This window comes from Diorhabda sublineata, chromosome 5 (assembly GCF_026230105.1).
Source record: "Diorhabda sublineata isolate icDioSubl1.1 chromosome 5, icDioSubl1.1, whole genome shotgun sequence".
NCBI classification, from domain to species: domain Eukaryota; kingdom Metazoa; phylum Arthropoda; class Insecta; order Coleoptera; family Chrysomelidae; genus Diorhabda; species Diorhabda sublineata.
In genome coordinates, this window is record NC_079478.1 from 18724571 (window position 1) to 18742842 (window position 18272).

The following is an 18272-nucleotide window of genomic DNA, read 5'->3' on the forward strand; positions in this document are numbered from 1 at the left end:
TTTTATAATAGATTAAGTATTGTCAAGTGAAAGATCTTTGCATACCGCGTTGTTTTCAGAGTTTCCTTGTGAAAAATGTTTTTTTATATATAATAGTATCTAGAGAGAACCAATATTCACTAGATTCCATTGATACCAAAAATACCTGTTCAGTTAGAGACTGACATTTCCATTTGTTATTCAATAATCAGGTACATATAAACATATTTTATTCCAAAGTCACATTGGTGCTAATCCCGAATGGGCTTCTAGTGATAATTTTTATTAAATGTTGCTTTGGTGTTGTTAACTTTGTTAATGTTATAAGTCGAAAATGGGTCTGTATCTTAACATCAGTTAAATAATAGTCTAGTAGATTAAACGACCCCGCGCGATTATTTCCAGTTACACCCATGCAATGCCCCATTCAATACATTTTGACACTTACATTTCGGCTTTTTAGCCCGTACGCAAATGAAAAAAAATGATAAATTGACATGAGTGAGTAATAATATGCCCAAGTAGCAGTTCGTGTTGATATATTTAAATGTTAATTTTATAAGCAGAAACTGTTATTACATGTTTTTGATTTCTTGCCGTAAATAACTTAACTGGTTAAACGCTTGACAACTAATCGTTAACCAATTATATTCGTTATAGACGTCTACGGAGTTGGAAGCTACAACCTGTCGTAATTTATGTAATAAGGTATGAAATGTCTACAAGGAGAGTTAAAAGAGATTTAATAACTTCGAGATGTTACTAAAAATTTATATACGTTTTCATGGTACAGCCAAATATATGAATCTTCGATGGCCAGAAATACCGCTAACGAGATTCGTACCATATGGAACCACTGGGCGCAGCGTTTTGCCTCTTTCTTAGCAATGAATATATATATATGAGTACAGTATCATGGTAATGGGATTGAAAAATAAATTGCACACAAAGCTGTTAAACGGTTGAACTAATATATTTGAAAGGGACAAAAATGTTCTGATAAGTTGTATTGAAAATTTAAAGCCGTTGTCCTCTTAATTCATCATTTATAAACTACATATATAATTGAGTTTTTTGTTAATCCACTGGGTGATTGAAACTAAGTTATATATTTATGATATTATTGCTTGAAATCCTGTCTGTTGTTGAGCTTCCTTATTCTAATTCTTATACTACAGCTATCGCATGTTATGTTATGGGAATTTACTTTGCACTTGTTTCCTTATATCAGTTTATATGAAATTAAGTTATATAAAGGGTGTAGTACAGATCTAAGGAAGGAAATATAAGTAAAAGCAAAGTTTGCAGACCTACTTTCACATCTAAATAGGACTTTCTATTAGGGGCACCGGGCATGTCGATTGTTATTGGTCAGCTTAATGTATTCTTCGAAACCATGTTAAAGACATTTGAAGGTTATCGTAATATGTTCACTTCTATAAAAGTATTTATACATCTATATCCATATAGACTTTTTGGCAATGTGCGGTCACCTGAACAAACAGTTAATGTATATCTTTATAATGAACAATTGGATAGAGAAAACTAACCTTTAATAAAATGTATCGGGTAATTTTCAACACCCACCATACTCACCCGATATCGCACAATCGGATTTCCATTGATCTATAAAGAGAGTCAAATACAAAATGATTCATAACTGTTAGAGTTTTTCCACCCCTAGTTGGAATTATAAATGGTTTTCGTAATATGAGGAAGGCTCAAAAATACAATACAGTTGGGGATTTGTCGTTTCCAAAGGACCTTCTAGATTGTAACTAAAACGTGCATTTGTTGATTATTTATATATATAATTATTGATTGATAAGATAGAATCAATTCAGCATAACAAATCTTTATACAAAACCCATTATTTTAAATTAATTTCTTCTACTTGCAATATGATAATCGAAACCTTTCACCAATAATAACGGTTAATATAATTTCATAAATCTAACAATCTTCCAATAGCTTGTTGGATCTTAGAATATGTTCTTACTCGAGCAAAATATTGATTCGTTGGGTTTATCTACATAAAACAAAGGTAAGTTTGAAAGCTTAATCTTCTAATAACAATATTTTATTGTTATTTAATGGACTAATTCTGTTTTCAAATACCTACAAGAAAGACAAAAGCTTCTTCGTATCAACCTAATTTGAATATTAGCCTACTCATTTCTCAATAATGTTGTAGAAGATTGTAATACCATCTCAACGCAAGAAAAAAACTTCCAGATATAAATATGACATATGTTACTGAAGCACTTTGTTTGGTTGTAATCTACTTGTGAAGTCTGTCAAGTTGAAGAAGTTGATTCCCGCCAAAGACTTGCGTTACATTTAGGCTTAGTAATCATATAAAAACAATTTTGACGTTAATTCTGATTGATACTTAAAAGATGACACTAGAGGTGGTCAACATGAAATGCGAAAGCAGAGTGGGCTTCATAAAATCATTGTTATATATAAAACTTTAATTCAAGTTCTATTGCTTCTAAAAAAATCAAATATATTTTAGTATATTGTGAATGAATAATGTATAATCAGAAAATCAGAAAACCAAGAAGATGCAAAGCGAATGTAACATATCTTTCTAATTGAAAATCCAAATAAAAGCAATGGGTTTGATACCGAGACATAACATCTAGCGAATTCAGAATCAAATTATCTTTTGTTCATATTGGTATATTGTTTACCAAGTTCGCAGCAATACCAAAAATGCTCAAACTAACAAGTTATCACAGTATTAAATAGTAAATATCACATATTATCGTGGAATAATTAAGAAAACTGGAGAAATTTATGAAATACAAGATATAGTAAGATGGTAGTAGGGATCGACTACATAAGCAGCAGAAACGAAAATCTCAATTATACCTCAAACTTTTTTAACTCCATATCAATTTCTCCATTGCAGTCTTGAAACCAACTACACTTCTAGGACTTTAATTCGTAAATTAATTAATCTCTACGCTTTGTTTATTCCCCTCGTAGTTTCATACTCTTGATTCATTTTTATAAGGAAATAACTTCTTTTACTTATTTCTTACCTTTATTGCAATTGATTAAACGTAGATTATCTAACGTTTTTATAATTACATGAAGTTATTTAATTATGTGTGAAATCCAATTAACAGTCCGAATAGAAACTACTCTTTAGAATCCGGTTCTGTAAAAGGAAGATCCATAAGAGAACAGGTAGAGATGTCATGGGATACGACAATATACCACTTAAATCGAATGATCAGTGAATGGACACACTTTTACATTCACTGACGTTTGAGAAAAAGTCTTTTGTCGCAGTAAAAGCTTTTTGACACAATCCTATGGCGTTTTTTTATACCGTTGTAGTGCACTTTTTGTTTAAGCATACCGGCTATTGATTAATCCATAGAAATCGGCGCTTTTTCTTCTTTTTAGCAATGCCATTGGACCGCGGTGAAGTACGCTTCAAGCATTTATAACATTCTATGACATTCTTTCGATGCAGGCCATTTTCTTAAAAAAACTGTCGCTAAGAATTGAGATTTTATCGATAGACATATAATGGTATTCGATTTTTCGATTTGCCACTCTACATACCTTTCTTTGATTCTACTTAGACGGAGAAAGTGCCCTTATATGTTACCCCATTATATCGAATATCAAAGTTTAATATACGGTTAAGCGAATTTACAAGAGATATAAACTTTTATGTTGAAGAAACTATTCAATACTGTTTATTTCTACAGACAATTGAATATCGATATACTTATTAACCCTAAAACAGTATTTTCATTGGTGTTCAAATAATTGGGGAAAGGCGAATGAGAAAATTTTGTAGAATTATGAACTTCTGCATAAGATTTCGATGTATCTTAATTTCTTATTGCTAATATCTCCACGCCAAATTTTGGAAATCAAAACCTGCAGCGTAAATTACTTTAGTTTTCTCGAGTAACAAATAAAATATTTTCATAAACGCTCCGACGAAGTCTTTTCCTACCATTTCCTATATTACAGAAAATTATTCTAAATTTATCTATGGCCGAACCAAAGAACTGTTGTTGTTATTTTCAGTTGATTTTGTGACATAACAATCGACCAGTTACGTTTTATATCAAATATTTTATCGACCTCCCAATCTATTCGACAAGTTTAGAGACTCGATTTTAAAATGTGCTCTTTACCTATAATGTCTATAAGACGCGATTAATTTTTTTTTGGAAATTTTTGGTCATAATTTTCTTCATTCTCGTTGCTCTGGAGCTGCCGGGCTGAAGTTTCTGAGAACAGAACTTAGCCACCAACAGTTACACCAAAATTAACGGCGTCATCACCATAACTTAGAACACAGTTTATACTCGTAGTTGCAACTTTCAGAGAATTTGATTATTTTTTCAATAAATATATTATTCCCGGAACTGTATTTACTGTTTATTAATTTGCAGAATTATGTTCGGAGGTAGTTTTATTTGTTCTAGCAAATTTGATTCTTTCGAATGCGTTTCTAGCTTTTTACCTTGATTTTCATTTTCATTTTGTAGCAGGTTGTGGTCAAATATTAATTGTTCATCTTAACTGATACCGAAATTATTTCTTGATGAAGAATCTCTAGCCGGGGATCTTGAGGTTATAATAATTTCGTCTGGTTCGAAACTACCAATGTCATGAGAAAAATTGTGCTATAAAAAAATGACGTTATTTAAAAATACTGAAGGGTATGATACACAAGCCTCATCAGGATATTTTTTAGTATATTTTCTCAGAATAGCTTCTGAACTATAAAAAGAAACCGTATATTTGTAAGAACAATTAAATAATTTCTCAACTCTAACTTTGCTGTAAATCAAACGAATCCTAAAGGATAGGACAATGTTTCCAGTTCTGACAGAAGCTGGTGCTACCAAAAGGACAACGACGAAGCAGACATACTTCCAAGACTGGGGTCATTAAAATCACCAATACTCCCAGAACCCATTTTTGATATTGCTAAAAGTGTAGTTCTTGAATTTCTTAGTTGTCTGCTCGTACGAAACACTATGCAAAGATGGAGGGAAACACTTGACAAGAGAAAAGTGAAGGTACACATATTTAGGCCTTTTAACCGAACTGTTATCTAAGGCGCGATCTTCATGCTATAGGACAGAATGCCTCTGGTGTATGGAGAAGGAATAAACTGTCATCAGTAAGTACCCAATACTCACAAATGCGAGGTACAAACACTTGGGCACTCACATTTTACCCAAGTGGACCAACTTCAATCCATGGTACCCGATTAGCTTCTCAAAGGGGACCTCGGTAGTTTTAAATAGGACACGACAGGTATCAGAAGGCATAACCGCAACCGCCCACTAACCAAATTATGAACTATGGTGCTGTCCAAATATATTTAGGAAATAAGTAATGTTCGTCATCTTACTTTTCTTTTCCCTATATAATGCGGTTTCACCATATTTCATAAAATATCACAATTCATTGAAAGGTATAAAGAATCAAAAAATTTGTCAAATAGTGGAAATAATTTAGTTGACGAAATTCGTTTTACAATATCATTACAAGCCTTTGAATTGAGACTAATTAACTATAGCATGATAGATGTCATTAAAACGTACCCCGAAATACGAAAAAATATCGTGCGCTGTACCATGGATTCGTTCACAATATGGGAAAACGCTCATTATCTACAGTAATAAAGCTAATTCAATTACTCATCAGATAGATACATAATCAAGATATGACTTTATTTGCCTTTATAATGGAGGAGACTAAATACTTAATTTTCCTAGTAGAGCGAATCCGAACTTCTATCGCCGCCGGCGATAGGTACAGTTCTGCTTTTCCGTTACCTTCTACAGTTGAAAGCATAATGGCTTTTCAAAACGTTGAATATTATCTATTCTAATTAAAAAAACAATGCTAATTCAATACATTTTTAGTTTTACTTCTGTTTTTGTTATAATTTTCATAGGGAAATGAAGTTCTAGGATTATTGGTGTGTGTGTAATTTGTCGAAATAAATATGGATAGGGCAACGATCTCGAGAATATTTACGCCGAACAAAGATAAAATATACACACCATTATTATTATAACTAGTTTACATCACGATCCCAATGTAATGCGAAGAGGTTCTACACTCACACTAATCTAAATCTGCAATAAAAAAACTAGGATACATAAGGAGAAATCTCTCATTTTTAGGTTATGCTGACCTCATATATTGTTCTTTCTTTCTTAATATGTTGACCTTCTGTGTCCTCTGTATGCTGAGTTTTTTGTATTTACAGATATTCTTCACCTCTATTATCTCTAGGTATGAATAACATTGACACTCCTTGTAAAGTGAAGCAGTTGTCGATTTGACAGACAGGCTCACGTCTGCCTCTTTAAATATGTGTGTGTTTTAACACTTGGACGACATCCACTGAAAAAATCTGCGCTTGATCTGACACATTAGGTTAAACAAAATAAAGGTTGCATGGCCTAAGAAATTCCGCATCAACCTTATCTACGTTTATATTTAAAACTTTCTCAATAAAGTGCATATCAAAACTTCCACTTGTTCTGCTCAGCTTCATCTACATCGTTTTTATTATCTACTTACACCACAGGTACGTCGCTGTCAGAGCTAGAATCATCTACAAGAGCATGTTTCAAGGACTCCTGCTTCTTTTTTTCCTGGATTTTTTCTTCAGTACTTTATTTTATTTTTATTTTATTGAGAATTATTTTATAAACACCTAAATCTGTCAAACTTCCTGCAAATTTTCTTCATACCGTTTCCTATTAAAAGAATCACTGAACATTAAAAGAGTTAATGAGGCAAGTCCCAGAAATTTCTTAGGTGTTGTTGGAATTTAATTTCATTAATGTAGCTAATTATACCAACAGAATTTTCTGACACAATTGATAACGTTTATAGCAGAAAGCTAGGCGTAAATACTAGACGTTGAGGTGAATGACTTCCTCTGTACCTGCTAATGCGCGGTTCTTTGGTAAATGTTCTACCACACGTCGACTAATTTCATTTTGGCATCTATTTTCGAACATTACGCACCAGTTATTTCCAGGTAAGGAGTTTTGAGAATGATTTGGTTTTGCAATCCGTCTTAAGCAATCTTGAACACACTGCCTCAATTATAATCTATAAAACCCGTAGCCACACTCTCCTAGTTTTACCAATGAATGGATAAAAAGTTCTTCCTATTATTTTCTAAGACGGTCGGTATTTCCACTACTTTGCATTCATGGCCCTACTAATTTCATTGATCATTATTACAGACATTATAATATAATTTTCTTCTGACCGTTAATGAAACACATTTCAGAAATAAACTCATAATTCTTCTCATAGATACTTTATATGATCTTTACTGCTACTGGTTTGACAAGAGACCTTAATATTCTCGAACTGGGAAAGCAGTTAAGACTGACGTAGGATATGCCAGTATAGTTAAACTTTTATGAAGAAGATTTGATCAATTAAAAAACCAAAATCCAGCCGATCAAGTACATGATAAAAATGTAAACCAGCAAAAAGACTTCATAAATAGAATTATTTGAAATGTAAAACTACTCATGAGAAGTTAACTCTTGTACGTGATATCAATTTAAATTGTTATTTGATACATCTTCCATTCAACCTCACCAGTAGTTTCTCGTCCTTTCCCATGTGACAGAATATTCTGTCTTAATCTTTATTGCCAAACGTTTATTCTTACAAAAACGAATCCCACCCCGACAACAATCAAATCTATTTATCTTCTAATCAATCACGGTCGACGTTGATTGGGGGACTGTCTGGCTCGAAGGACTATAGTTGCGTACACTGTACGCTTTTACTTACTTAGCTGAAGTTATTCCGTGCTATTTTACGTCCTGTGTCTGCAGTATACGCGATTTTGACCCTAAAAGCGCGGGAATCTCTTATCGTCTCAAGATCGCCATCCAATTAAAGCTGACAATAGGTTTACGTTGGTGACACAAGTAGTGGAGTACACTCAGGCGTTCGGATCTACAATCTTTTGGCTGTTGTATTATTTGAACGGGTAGCAGTGGTGGAGATCCAAGGTAATTTGTTGTAAGGGATTTTTTGGATTTATAAATGGAATGTTTATTTTTTATCAAACTGTTTGAACGATATTTGATAATTTTTTAAGGAATACGTACTACAAATTCTTCAAAAGCAATAACGAATAGGTTATTATTTTTATCGGTTGCCAAGTGAACTACACCGCTTCACGTTCAAGATTGAATCAATGATCAGTCTATTGTTTTTTTGGCTGTTAACTATTTCAAAGATTGGTTAATTGTGCAAGCTGTTACACTTTCTGTTTAATATGAAGACTCCTACTACCTTTTTGATCTAAATTGACCGCAAAAAAATGATAACACTAATAATTATGTGCGCAAGATTATTATACAAGTAAATTTTGGTTTAAACACCACGGAGATGAAAAAACGGAACAAGTATGGATAGAGATATTAGGAGAAGAGATTTGAAGTAATAGAATTATCATGTAGTGATGTTATTTCCGTAAACTGACAGCAGTTCGGAAACAAAATTAAACAATTTACTAGTCCGTGGAAGAAACATAGTAAAAAAAAGGAGTTTGACACAATTGGCTCTAGCAGTATCTAAGCTTTTCTGGAAGGAAAAGATCATAGTAAAACATGTAGAAGTCATCCCGAATAATGTCTAAAAACTTTTTTGTTAGAATGTGAATTTTATTCAAATATAATTAGTTTGAAACTCTTAAAATATATTCATTAGGAAGCTCCACTACTACGTCTTCAACTGTATGATAGCAGTTAAAGTTTTAATACTGTGTATATTGTCTTAGTTCCATTTACTTTGCCTGCAATCAAGCAACATAAGGTATTTTGATCTTTGTAGCGGCTTCGTTTATTTTGTTTCATTTAAATGAACGCGCACTATCGTGGACGTACCTACAGTGTCAGTGACACACAACAATAATACTCTAATTAAAGTTAATAGAAAATATATCAAGCCCAAACCATTCGAAACGTTGTTGATGAAATGAGTTAAATACCGGGCAACAATGTAATATTTACAAATGTAGAGGTGGAGCGCTTGGTACGTATTGAAATAGATCAAGTGCCCTATTAACCTTCAAGAATGCTGTAAATTTTCAGTGTTGGAGTATTTAAATATTTCATATTCCTTTGTTACTGCGGCTAATTTGAATTATAATTTGTTAGTTAATTCCGAATAGAATGATATCTTAACCTATACCGAATTTGTTTCAGAGTTTACAAAGCGCAGCGAGAAGAGCGGGAACTAGTTGTGCGAATTGCAAAACCACGACTACGACCCTTTGGAGGCGAAATCAGAACGGGGAGCCAGTTTGTAATGCCTGCGGACTGTACTATAAACTACACAACGTAAGTAACATAAATCTATCTGATAGTTCTATACTCTCATGAGTCTTATTCCACCCAGTATATATGTCTTTGTGTTGTCTTTGCTGGTGATATTCTCACACTCTATAAATGTATAGGTTCGCGTGTCGTGAGTGGATTGGATATACGGACTTGGCGTTTCTCTATTATTCTTAACATTGTAGAATCCCTATTACATAATATTAAAAGTAATGTTGACAACGTTGCTATATTTTATTAGACATCGCCTTTAAGTTGGTCGTGTTTTATAATTTAACAGTGAAAAGAGTGTTGGCAAATCTTCAGAAAAATTTGATATAAAAATAAAAAAAATTGATATCTCAAGCTAGCAAAGTTACCTTTTATTAAAAATTGATAATATTTAATGATATTGTTTAATAATATATTTTAGAAAAATATTCTTGATTATTTAGATTTTTATTTGCTATGATATTTCTTCAGATTTTCATTTTACACTAAATATATTCCTATTGATGAAAAAATTATCTTAATTCTTCATCCTTCCATATTTCTACGTTTTCACATTTCAAATTTAAATAAGGAACTTTTCACTGATCTTATTCCAAAATGTAGATTAGTTTGTAATTCTAGAATCGTTTCACAATCTAATGTCATCATTATAAACATCCAGCCAGATAGTTCTTGAATATCTTTTATTCCATTTAACCTTTTTCTCTTTCTATTTGATATATTATCTATTTTTAAAAGATAAGTTCTATGCGGAATTGAATTGTTCGAAATTATTTATTGAAATTTGCTATAAGTATGACTTTTATGTTTTTGATGTTAATTTTTGGAAATATTTTCATTTAAAGTTTTTGATATGTGAAAAGCAGAATAAGCAGAAGCATATAATAAAAATCAAAATTGATTATTTTTATTTGTAAGAGAATTTTGAACGATGATAATATTGCTATGAATAACATTAACCAGCGAAGGTTCTTCGCGGGTTATTGATTTTTGAAGATGTGCAATCCAGGAAACTGTAACTGTTCCCGAGACACGAAGAGCTGGAAGACCCAATCAAACTTAATGATCGTTATCTGGGACTTACGGCTCTTTGAAATCGATATATCGATATTAACAATAAGTAGAATTTGTAATGCTTATTGAAGTTACAGGCGATTTCTAAGGTAGAACATAACCTGCGTTTAGACAACAAAGAAAGGCAGAGATTCTCGTTATTTCTCGAATTTGTCTTAATGGATGTACTGAACTGATTACAATCAAGTGGTAGCCAATGTGCTGCCACCGTTTCATGCTGCTTTAGGTACTTAGCTCATTTTAATAGATGATAATGTAAGACAACATCGAACTTACGGGGTTTTAGAAGAAATAGACAACCAAGGTTTTCTTCATCTACCACTGCCACCCAGGTCACCTGATCTGAATCATATAGACATGTATAAGTAACAAAAAGCTATTCACGATCTGAATCTGCGATAAAAGGCCATACAGGAACTTCGGAATCTTCTTCTGGTTGGGAGCATGCTGTAATGCAGGGTCACAGGGAGTATTAGCTGTTGTTTAAACTTCTTTTTTCATTCAATTGTTTGATAATTTCTTCTGGTTTATTATTTTATATTAGCATTAATCATTATTATCATTATAATCATTATATAAGCTATTGATTATTTGTTGGTATATCTAAGAAAATTTGGGTTACTTTATTCATTACTCATATTTCCATAGTGACTCATTTCAGATTCCTTTTCGAATATTTATTGTCTCAAAGTGAATCAGCATGTTGTCTAATAGTATTATATAATAGAATAGGCTGTATTACATCAGTAGTTTAATTTCTTCTGTTCATAAATTTGTACAATACCTCAATAGTACTGATTCCATTCCTAATAACCTCTTTAACTACAACTTTAGTTCTACACTTTGTTATTGCGATACAAACCTTGGTATGTTTTAGACAGCATTGCTTCTTTTATATTTCAAATTTCTAGCATTCTCACATTTTTTCTTACATTATCTTCCCAGTGCAGCGTCTTAACGATCTTATATTAGTTAGGATTCTCCACTTATCATCTCAAATTTTCAGTATGTTTCAACGTCTTCACTATTCTCTTCTGTTAATATTTGATATTTCACTGGAATTGCATTTCTGTTGAATCTGTGTATAAATCTTTCTTTCAAATGATTCACTATGTTTTCTAGTTGCTTTATAACAATACAGATAGAAAGGTATGATGGTGGGTTTATACTCGTAAAATCCTTCCTTTATTTCTTTAGTTTGTGTTTTTATATATTTCACACCTTGCTTTAGGTTATATTTGAACATTATAAACAAGATATATATTATATTTCCATCACTGTTAAGAATCGATACAACGTATAAGTTTCCATTCAATTTTCTATCGCTGTTAATTCTTTCTTTCCATTTACTTCTATCAAATTCCGTCAAAACATATGTTAATGTAACTCAAATCACAAGTCAATTAAGTTCAAGTGATCCCACCACGTTTAACGTAACGCACAATCTAAATCAAGATAACACAAACTCCGACGAAAGATGTTTGCCTGAACAATCATAATCTACGGGTGTTAAAACTATCAGCATCTTCAATCTAATGACAATCTAGTTAAAGCATAATCGGTTGATTAGCCCAAATCCTGATATCTATCACGCGTACATATCTGCTGACTCTTCATTTTCTCCGTCCTTCTTTTCTTTTATATTGATGATTATCGGCTAGAGCTGGAATAGTTATTTTGTAAAACAAGTTATATTATAACAAGGATGAATTGAATGAAAAAGTATGCACTACTATTTTCCGTTAATATGAATACATACAAAACTTTATTTTATTTTATGGGTGTGTGATTTGCATTCATATTTTTGATGTGGAATATGTTGCGAAAAAACTTTTGCACCACTAAATATTCATGACATCTATTTGCGCCCTATCGTTAGGTTAGGATATGGACAAAACCTAAATGTTTTTTGGCACATTTAGTACATTTTATTTAAACGTAGCTGAATCTCCTCCTTCGTTATATGTGTGCTTGCGGATTTGTAGACATAGATCTTTACCAACAACAAGTTTCGGTGATGTTTATTGCTTCGATTTTAAATCCGATGAGGACTCGTGCTACTATCAACCTGAAATTCGCAGTTTTTGCTTAAGACGACGAAGTTTTGTTAACTTATTCATAAACTTTTCTTATATATTTTATAAACTCCAATCAAACGTTTTCTAAAAAGTATTTGGAATACACTGAACTTTTATTTTAAACAAAATGTGTATCTATTTGACATTATTATAAAAAGTTACTTCCCAGCTCTGTTATCGTACTTTCAGAATCTGACCTGATGTGTTCGGTTTGTTACGTGGCGCGTTCTATTCCCGTAACAAATTGTTATTGTAGTTGGGTAACGACGTTGTTTAAAGTAGGCGTGGAGACCTGTATATATGATATACTGGCTGAAGTCCTGCTCGGGGCAGTCGACATACTCGATATAGTCTGTGGAACATGTCATTATGATCCACAATCGCACTACTATTGCTCTGCGGAATGCGATGCTCTTCTTATTCTTCTTTGGTCGACGTATATCGGAGAAGACTAATAACTGCACTTGATCTGTTTTTTTTTTATTCTCTTACAAAGGATTGTGACGGACATTATCTGGGTGAATATCGTAGTTTATGGGCGCATAAATATATTAAGACAGTTATCAATTGTTACATCGCGTATGAAATTAGGTATCTAGTAGTTTATTTGCTTTTGAGCTTATATGTATGGTGGTTGGGTGTTGATAGATACGAGGATGGTCCCAGTAGTACCTGGCCTAACAAAGAATAAACAAAAATTTTGGAATTAAATATATTTATTTTTCACCTTCATACACTTATACTCGCGATGTTTGATAAGTTCGATGTTGATAACGGAGAAGCAGTCTTACCTAGAGTAGAATCTAGTTCAGCTTATAAATTGGATAGGCTAAGATCTTTCAAATAAAAGTTTTGTATAATATAACGACGACAATTTTTTTCCATGTTTACAAATTCACTGAAAACTTTCACTATCGATGGCTACCAAACAAATACTAAACAACGTGGTGTCTTCAAGCTTGAAATATATGCTTTATAGATTACGTAATGTCTAATACAGTGGTATTTTTCAAGAGAAAACTGCCATCTATAGGTGAGGCCAGGTACTTCTGGGACCCTCCTCCTACAAGGGTGTGAATATAATGAAGCTCTGTGTGGGTAAATTCGTGAAAATTTTTCAAAAAAAAACTAATATTTTTTGACATTTCTTGTAAAATTCCAACAATTTCTGATAAATTTTTGGATTCTGATGGAAATTACAGACATCGACCACTTCTTTCTCGAAAACTTTTTCTTTATAAAAAAAGTCGTGAGGTTTGGAGGTTATGTATATATTTGAGTATTTCAAACAATTTATTTCCCATATTTTCTAAAAAACTTACGTCAAGTTCAATAAATTTCCAATCTCTTTAAGAAACTAGAGTGAGAAATTTATTTCTAGGATTACATTTAATCGCCGCTGACAATTTCATTAACTTATCAAATATGACATTCAGTTAGGATAAATTTTTTTAGGTATTCAAACGTTTATATCTATTATTGAACATCCGTATTAAGTCATATAATATCCAGGAAATCAATTCGATGTTCAACTTTTATGTTTCTTATATAAAATTCTCTATTTCTCACTCATTTCGCTCTTTTGCAATTTGTCCCTTCATGTTATCATGCAATACGAGTAATACCTCACCTCACCTATTTGAAAAAGGTTGTCACAACTTTTCCGGTCTACAGTCATAAATCGACCCAAAAAGTCCTACATATTTTGCTTGAGCTGTATCAATAAGGCCTGAGAAATGTTTATTTCAATGCTGTTTTGGTTCAATGTGAGCAAACGCGGCACTCAAGGTGCGGATAACTAACGTATGCTTAATTCTTCAGTCAATGAAGTCGCTGGGGCCCAGTTTTGGGCTGTCTCGAAAGCTCATCGTTAGTCAAAGTGATACGGCTACGCTGAAATTCAGCACTCCCGAATCGCTGAAAAAACCAACAAGCGGAAAAACTTCATTTATATATCGAATATCCGACTCTATTTTTCAATATAAGCTTTGTTCGCGGCTCAAATTCTTTCAAAATTGTCCTTCATGAGGTAGAGGGGGTGAAATCATCGACACGCAAATGACAATTCTGAAAGTACGCTTGCAATCGGTCCTAAACTGATTCGGAATCAGATCCGCGAACAAAGCTGTAGTCTTTTCAAGCCTTTGTCGAACCGTATTGAGAAAGCCAGCGAAATGTATGTTATTGGAACAAACTGAGAGAAACGAAAAATATAAATAATGCTTCATTGTTTTATATCTTGGTCATTTCAATTATTTGTGAAATGAATGATTTCAAGAACGCAAGTAACTAGGTACAATGACAAGTGTATTCAAAATGCTGCTAAGATTTATAGATACTTGCAATTGATTATTTTAGTTGCTAGCATTATAAAATTAACCGTAAAATGATTGTCATTTCAAAATGATGACCATTTATATTCGAAATAACAAGGCATTTTGAAATTATTTAAGGAAAATCTTTAGTTATGCTGGTATTCATCTGGACTATTTTTTACGAAAATGCGGGATCCAAGTAACGGAACCACCAGGAGAGCTGATGGATATGTGGGACTCCCGAGTCGTGTTCACAATACGTACACTCAGGTGTTTGTACTTTCTTCATTTTAAGGAGATACCGTCGGAAGTATCCATGTCCTGTCAGAGAGTGGTAATGTAGAAGTTCACATCTCTGAACCTCTCTTCGGTCCACAGTCGAACCTCTCTTCGGACCACAGTGTAAGGTCTTTTACTAGGCGTCGCGTCCATTCACCTGATTTTTTTTCTGACCACGTTTGTTGTCTTATATTTGAGCTACTTCAGAATATCTATCCTCTTACGCTCGAAAGCCAGGAGGTCCACGGGATTAAACTCGTTACCACTAGAACAATTTGTGCATAAACAGGCCAGTAAGAGCTAGCGATTCTCATTGTACCTTGTCTCTATACCATCGTCATCGCTATTAATTTATTCTTAGGGTGTTGGACCAAACCTCCATCCTGTACAGAAGAATAGAGTGAGTCGTCGCCATCAACAGCCTTCGTTTCTCCGGCAGTGATCCGTTATTATTTGCCATTAAGCGGCTTAAAGATTCAAAATCTATACTTCATAAATGAAATTCTACTTGATATTATCCTGGCTTTGTTTTACCAAATCGATTTATTTACACTTATTCCTTTCTTTGTCTACTTTTACGGTTTTACGGTTTTGTTGGTATTTTAGCAAAATCAACTTTTTCTCAAGACCATCGTTTTCATTTTCTTTTTTCTCATAGGCTCCACTTCATATTTCACCTCCAGACTACCAAATTCTTGTCAAATTTCCTAGTTTAGTCTGGATTGAATTACCTCTAGTTATTGTTCTTTATTTATTCTCCTTTATTTGATCGTTGACCTAAGCAAAGATTGATTTCTTCGTAGCAGCTTCCCCTCAAAGATTTCAAATTTAGTTTATTGTAAATAGGTTTTGCTCCCATAAGATATATTTCTTAGGCAATCCTCCAGCTTATGAGCTGTCACATTTAGGTTTATTAATGTTTTTAAATACATATCTTCTTTAAATGTTAAATCATCTTATATTCTCCTTTCTTCCTCTATTTTGCTTTTCGGAATCATGTATTGCTATTTTGTTTACTTATAAACCCGTATATCTTGCTGTTTTTATTACTTGAGCTATCTTTTTTAGCTCTCCGCAGAGAAGCAAATGCTATATCAGGGCAATTCCAATGAACCTTCCTCTCTATAAAAATTTCCTCATCGCACCAAAAATATACCCAACGAATCTCTCTCTGTCTCTATCATATTTACTATAAGATTTAATCTAAAGTTTATTTTTCCTCACTAAACTTCAGTTATATTAGAAGTAAACTAAAATATTTAGCCATGTTTTTTATTAACTAGTCTGGGAATTGGAAAATAGATTTCCTTGTTTGAACACACCCATAAATGGCATTATATAGTTCTTTAGAACGAAAAAATAAATTGATTTTATGTTGAAATAGTATACATATGCTCCCTCGAGTATGAATATTTTGATGTCTAGATATCCTCCGTAGCAATAATAAAACCTTTAACGGATAACCACACGTCTAAAGAATTCGAGACACTTGTTACTACTGTCATTCATTTAATTAAGGTCTCGGGATTCCAGCAATGTGTACACACACCTCCAGACGCATTCCCAGCCACTATAGTCGGCAAATAGTCCAATTAGGCCCTACACAAAATGCCTCTTATTGTGTCATGAGACCACTAATAACATATTCCATGTATTAAGCGTCGCGGTCACTGGACTTTTAGCCATCCTTCACAAGAACCGCGTTTTTCTTTTTTTCTTTAATGTAACCGCGAGACTCGCGTCACGTACTTTACCGCCTTTTGCGGGTCTGATTGAATAAAATCATTCGAATTACATGGAGAGAGGGCCGTTTAACATTAGATGAATTTATGGTATTGAGTCATCGCAGCAGAATTAATCAAAACATATGATTTTTTCTTTAAGAAGCACTGCGATATTTCTCATCTCTCATTTTAAAATTTTTTTTCTGCCACATTTCTTGTGGATGCTTCAGCAAAAACATTTTAACGAAGGCGATATTACCTAAGAGACTTTTTGGAGGTTGACATTTTCGCTGCGGTTATGTCATCTATCAAAATTTTAAATGTATCTGATGGTTGTATGGGTGTGGGGACAAAAAACTGTTGGTTTTAATTTCATTATTTGCACTTTACTCTATGAAACAATGGTTATTACATTATAATTACATATATTTATATAACTACGTACACAGTTGGCTAGCTTTCCGAATTTTTGTTTTTAAATGATGTATTAAAATGTGAAATTCGTCATATGTAGCTGCTTCTTAACATTCAGAATGAAAGTTTTGTTTAAAATTTTTCCAAAAACGTTCAATTAGCCTCAGATAAGGTATATCAGTAGCATTCCTAGTCTTATCAATAAACAGAATATTCAACTCTGCAGAAGTTTGTTTGTTTAATGAGCAGTTGCCATTTCTGGCCAAAGCACAAAATATCCTTTAGGATGCGTTTTCTTTATGAACTGCATTAATTTTTCACATATTTTGGCAGTTACTGAATTTTCAGATGGATAAAAGTATGCTGAAGAATGACCTCGATAAGATGTCGCCAATAATACTAAAACTTTGGAGTTGAACTTTTTGTTTCTTCTTAAATACAATTCCTCGCCTTTCTGAAAATAATAAGTCACTTCAATAGGACTAATTCTCGATAATGATTTCCAAACCCTTAGCGGGCGAAAACTCGTCACTGAGACTGACTTTTGTTTTTGTTCACTAGTTTGGTGCTGAGTGCTGAAAACTAACTTCATTTTTTACAAGCATACAAATTCGTTACTTCAAATAAAACACCAAATAAATAAAAAAAAATTAAAATTCATTTTTCCTCGAATTATCTCAGCACAAACGTATACCTAATAGATAGCGATAATTTGCAATAATTATGAAAGTTTCTCTTGAGATATGAGGTACATGCTTTGACATTTACTGTTAGTATTCATATTCTCTCTATAAGTCTCGGTTAATTGAATGTTAAGTAAAACGGAGAATGTTATGATCCGAAAAACTAATTAAAAAAAAATCGTTGTAGAGATCAATGTGGGGAAAACCCAATTCCCAAATAATTCTCGAATTACTGACAAAATCCGGTCATAAAATAAACGCAATGACCGAGAACAACTAACGATCATCCTTGATAACTATTATAGCTTTCCGGAAAAAGAGTAGAGCCGGAAAATTTCAACTTCTTTCCGTG

General features: G+C 32.9%; 1 protein-coding gene across 2 annotated transcripts in view; it reads left to right on the top strand.

The window, feature by feature from the left end:
• LOC130444408 (GATA-binding factor C) overlaps positions 1-18272 on the top strand; it is a 168794-nt gene that overhangs the window by 129383 nt on the left and 21139 nt on the right. For both annotated transcript variants that reach the window (XM_056779527.1, XM_056779529.1), the window contains exon 5: positions 9231-9365. In XM_056779527.1, coding sequence (XP_056635505.1) covers positions 9231-9365 — 135 coding nt within the window. The remainder of the gene's footprint in view (positions 1-9230; positions 9366-18272) is intronic.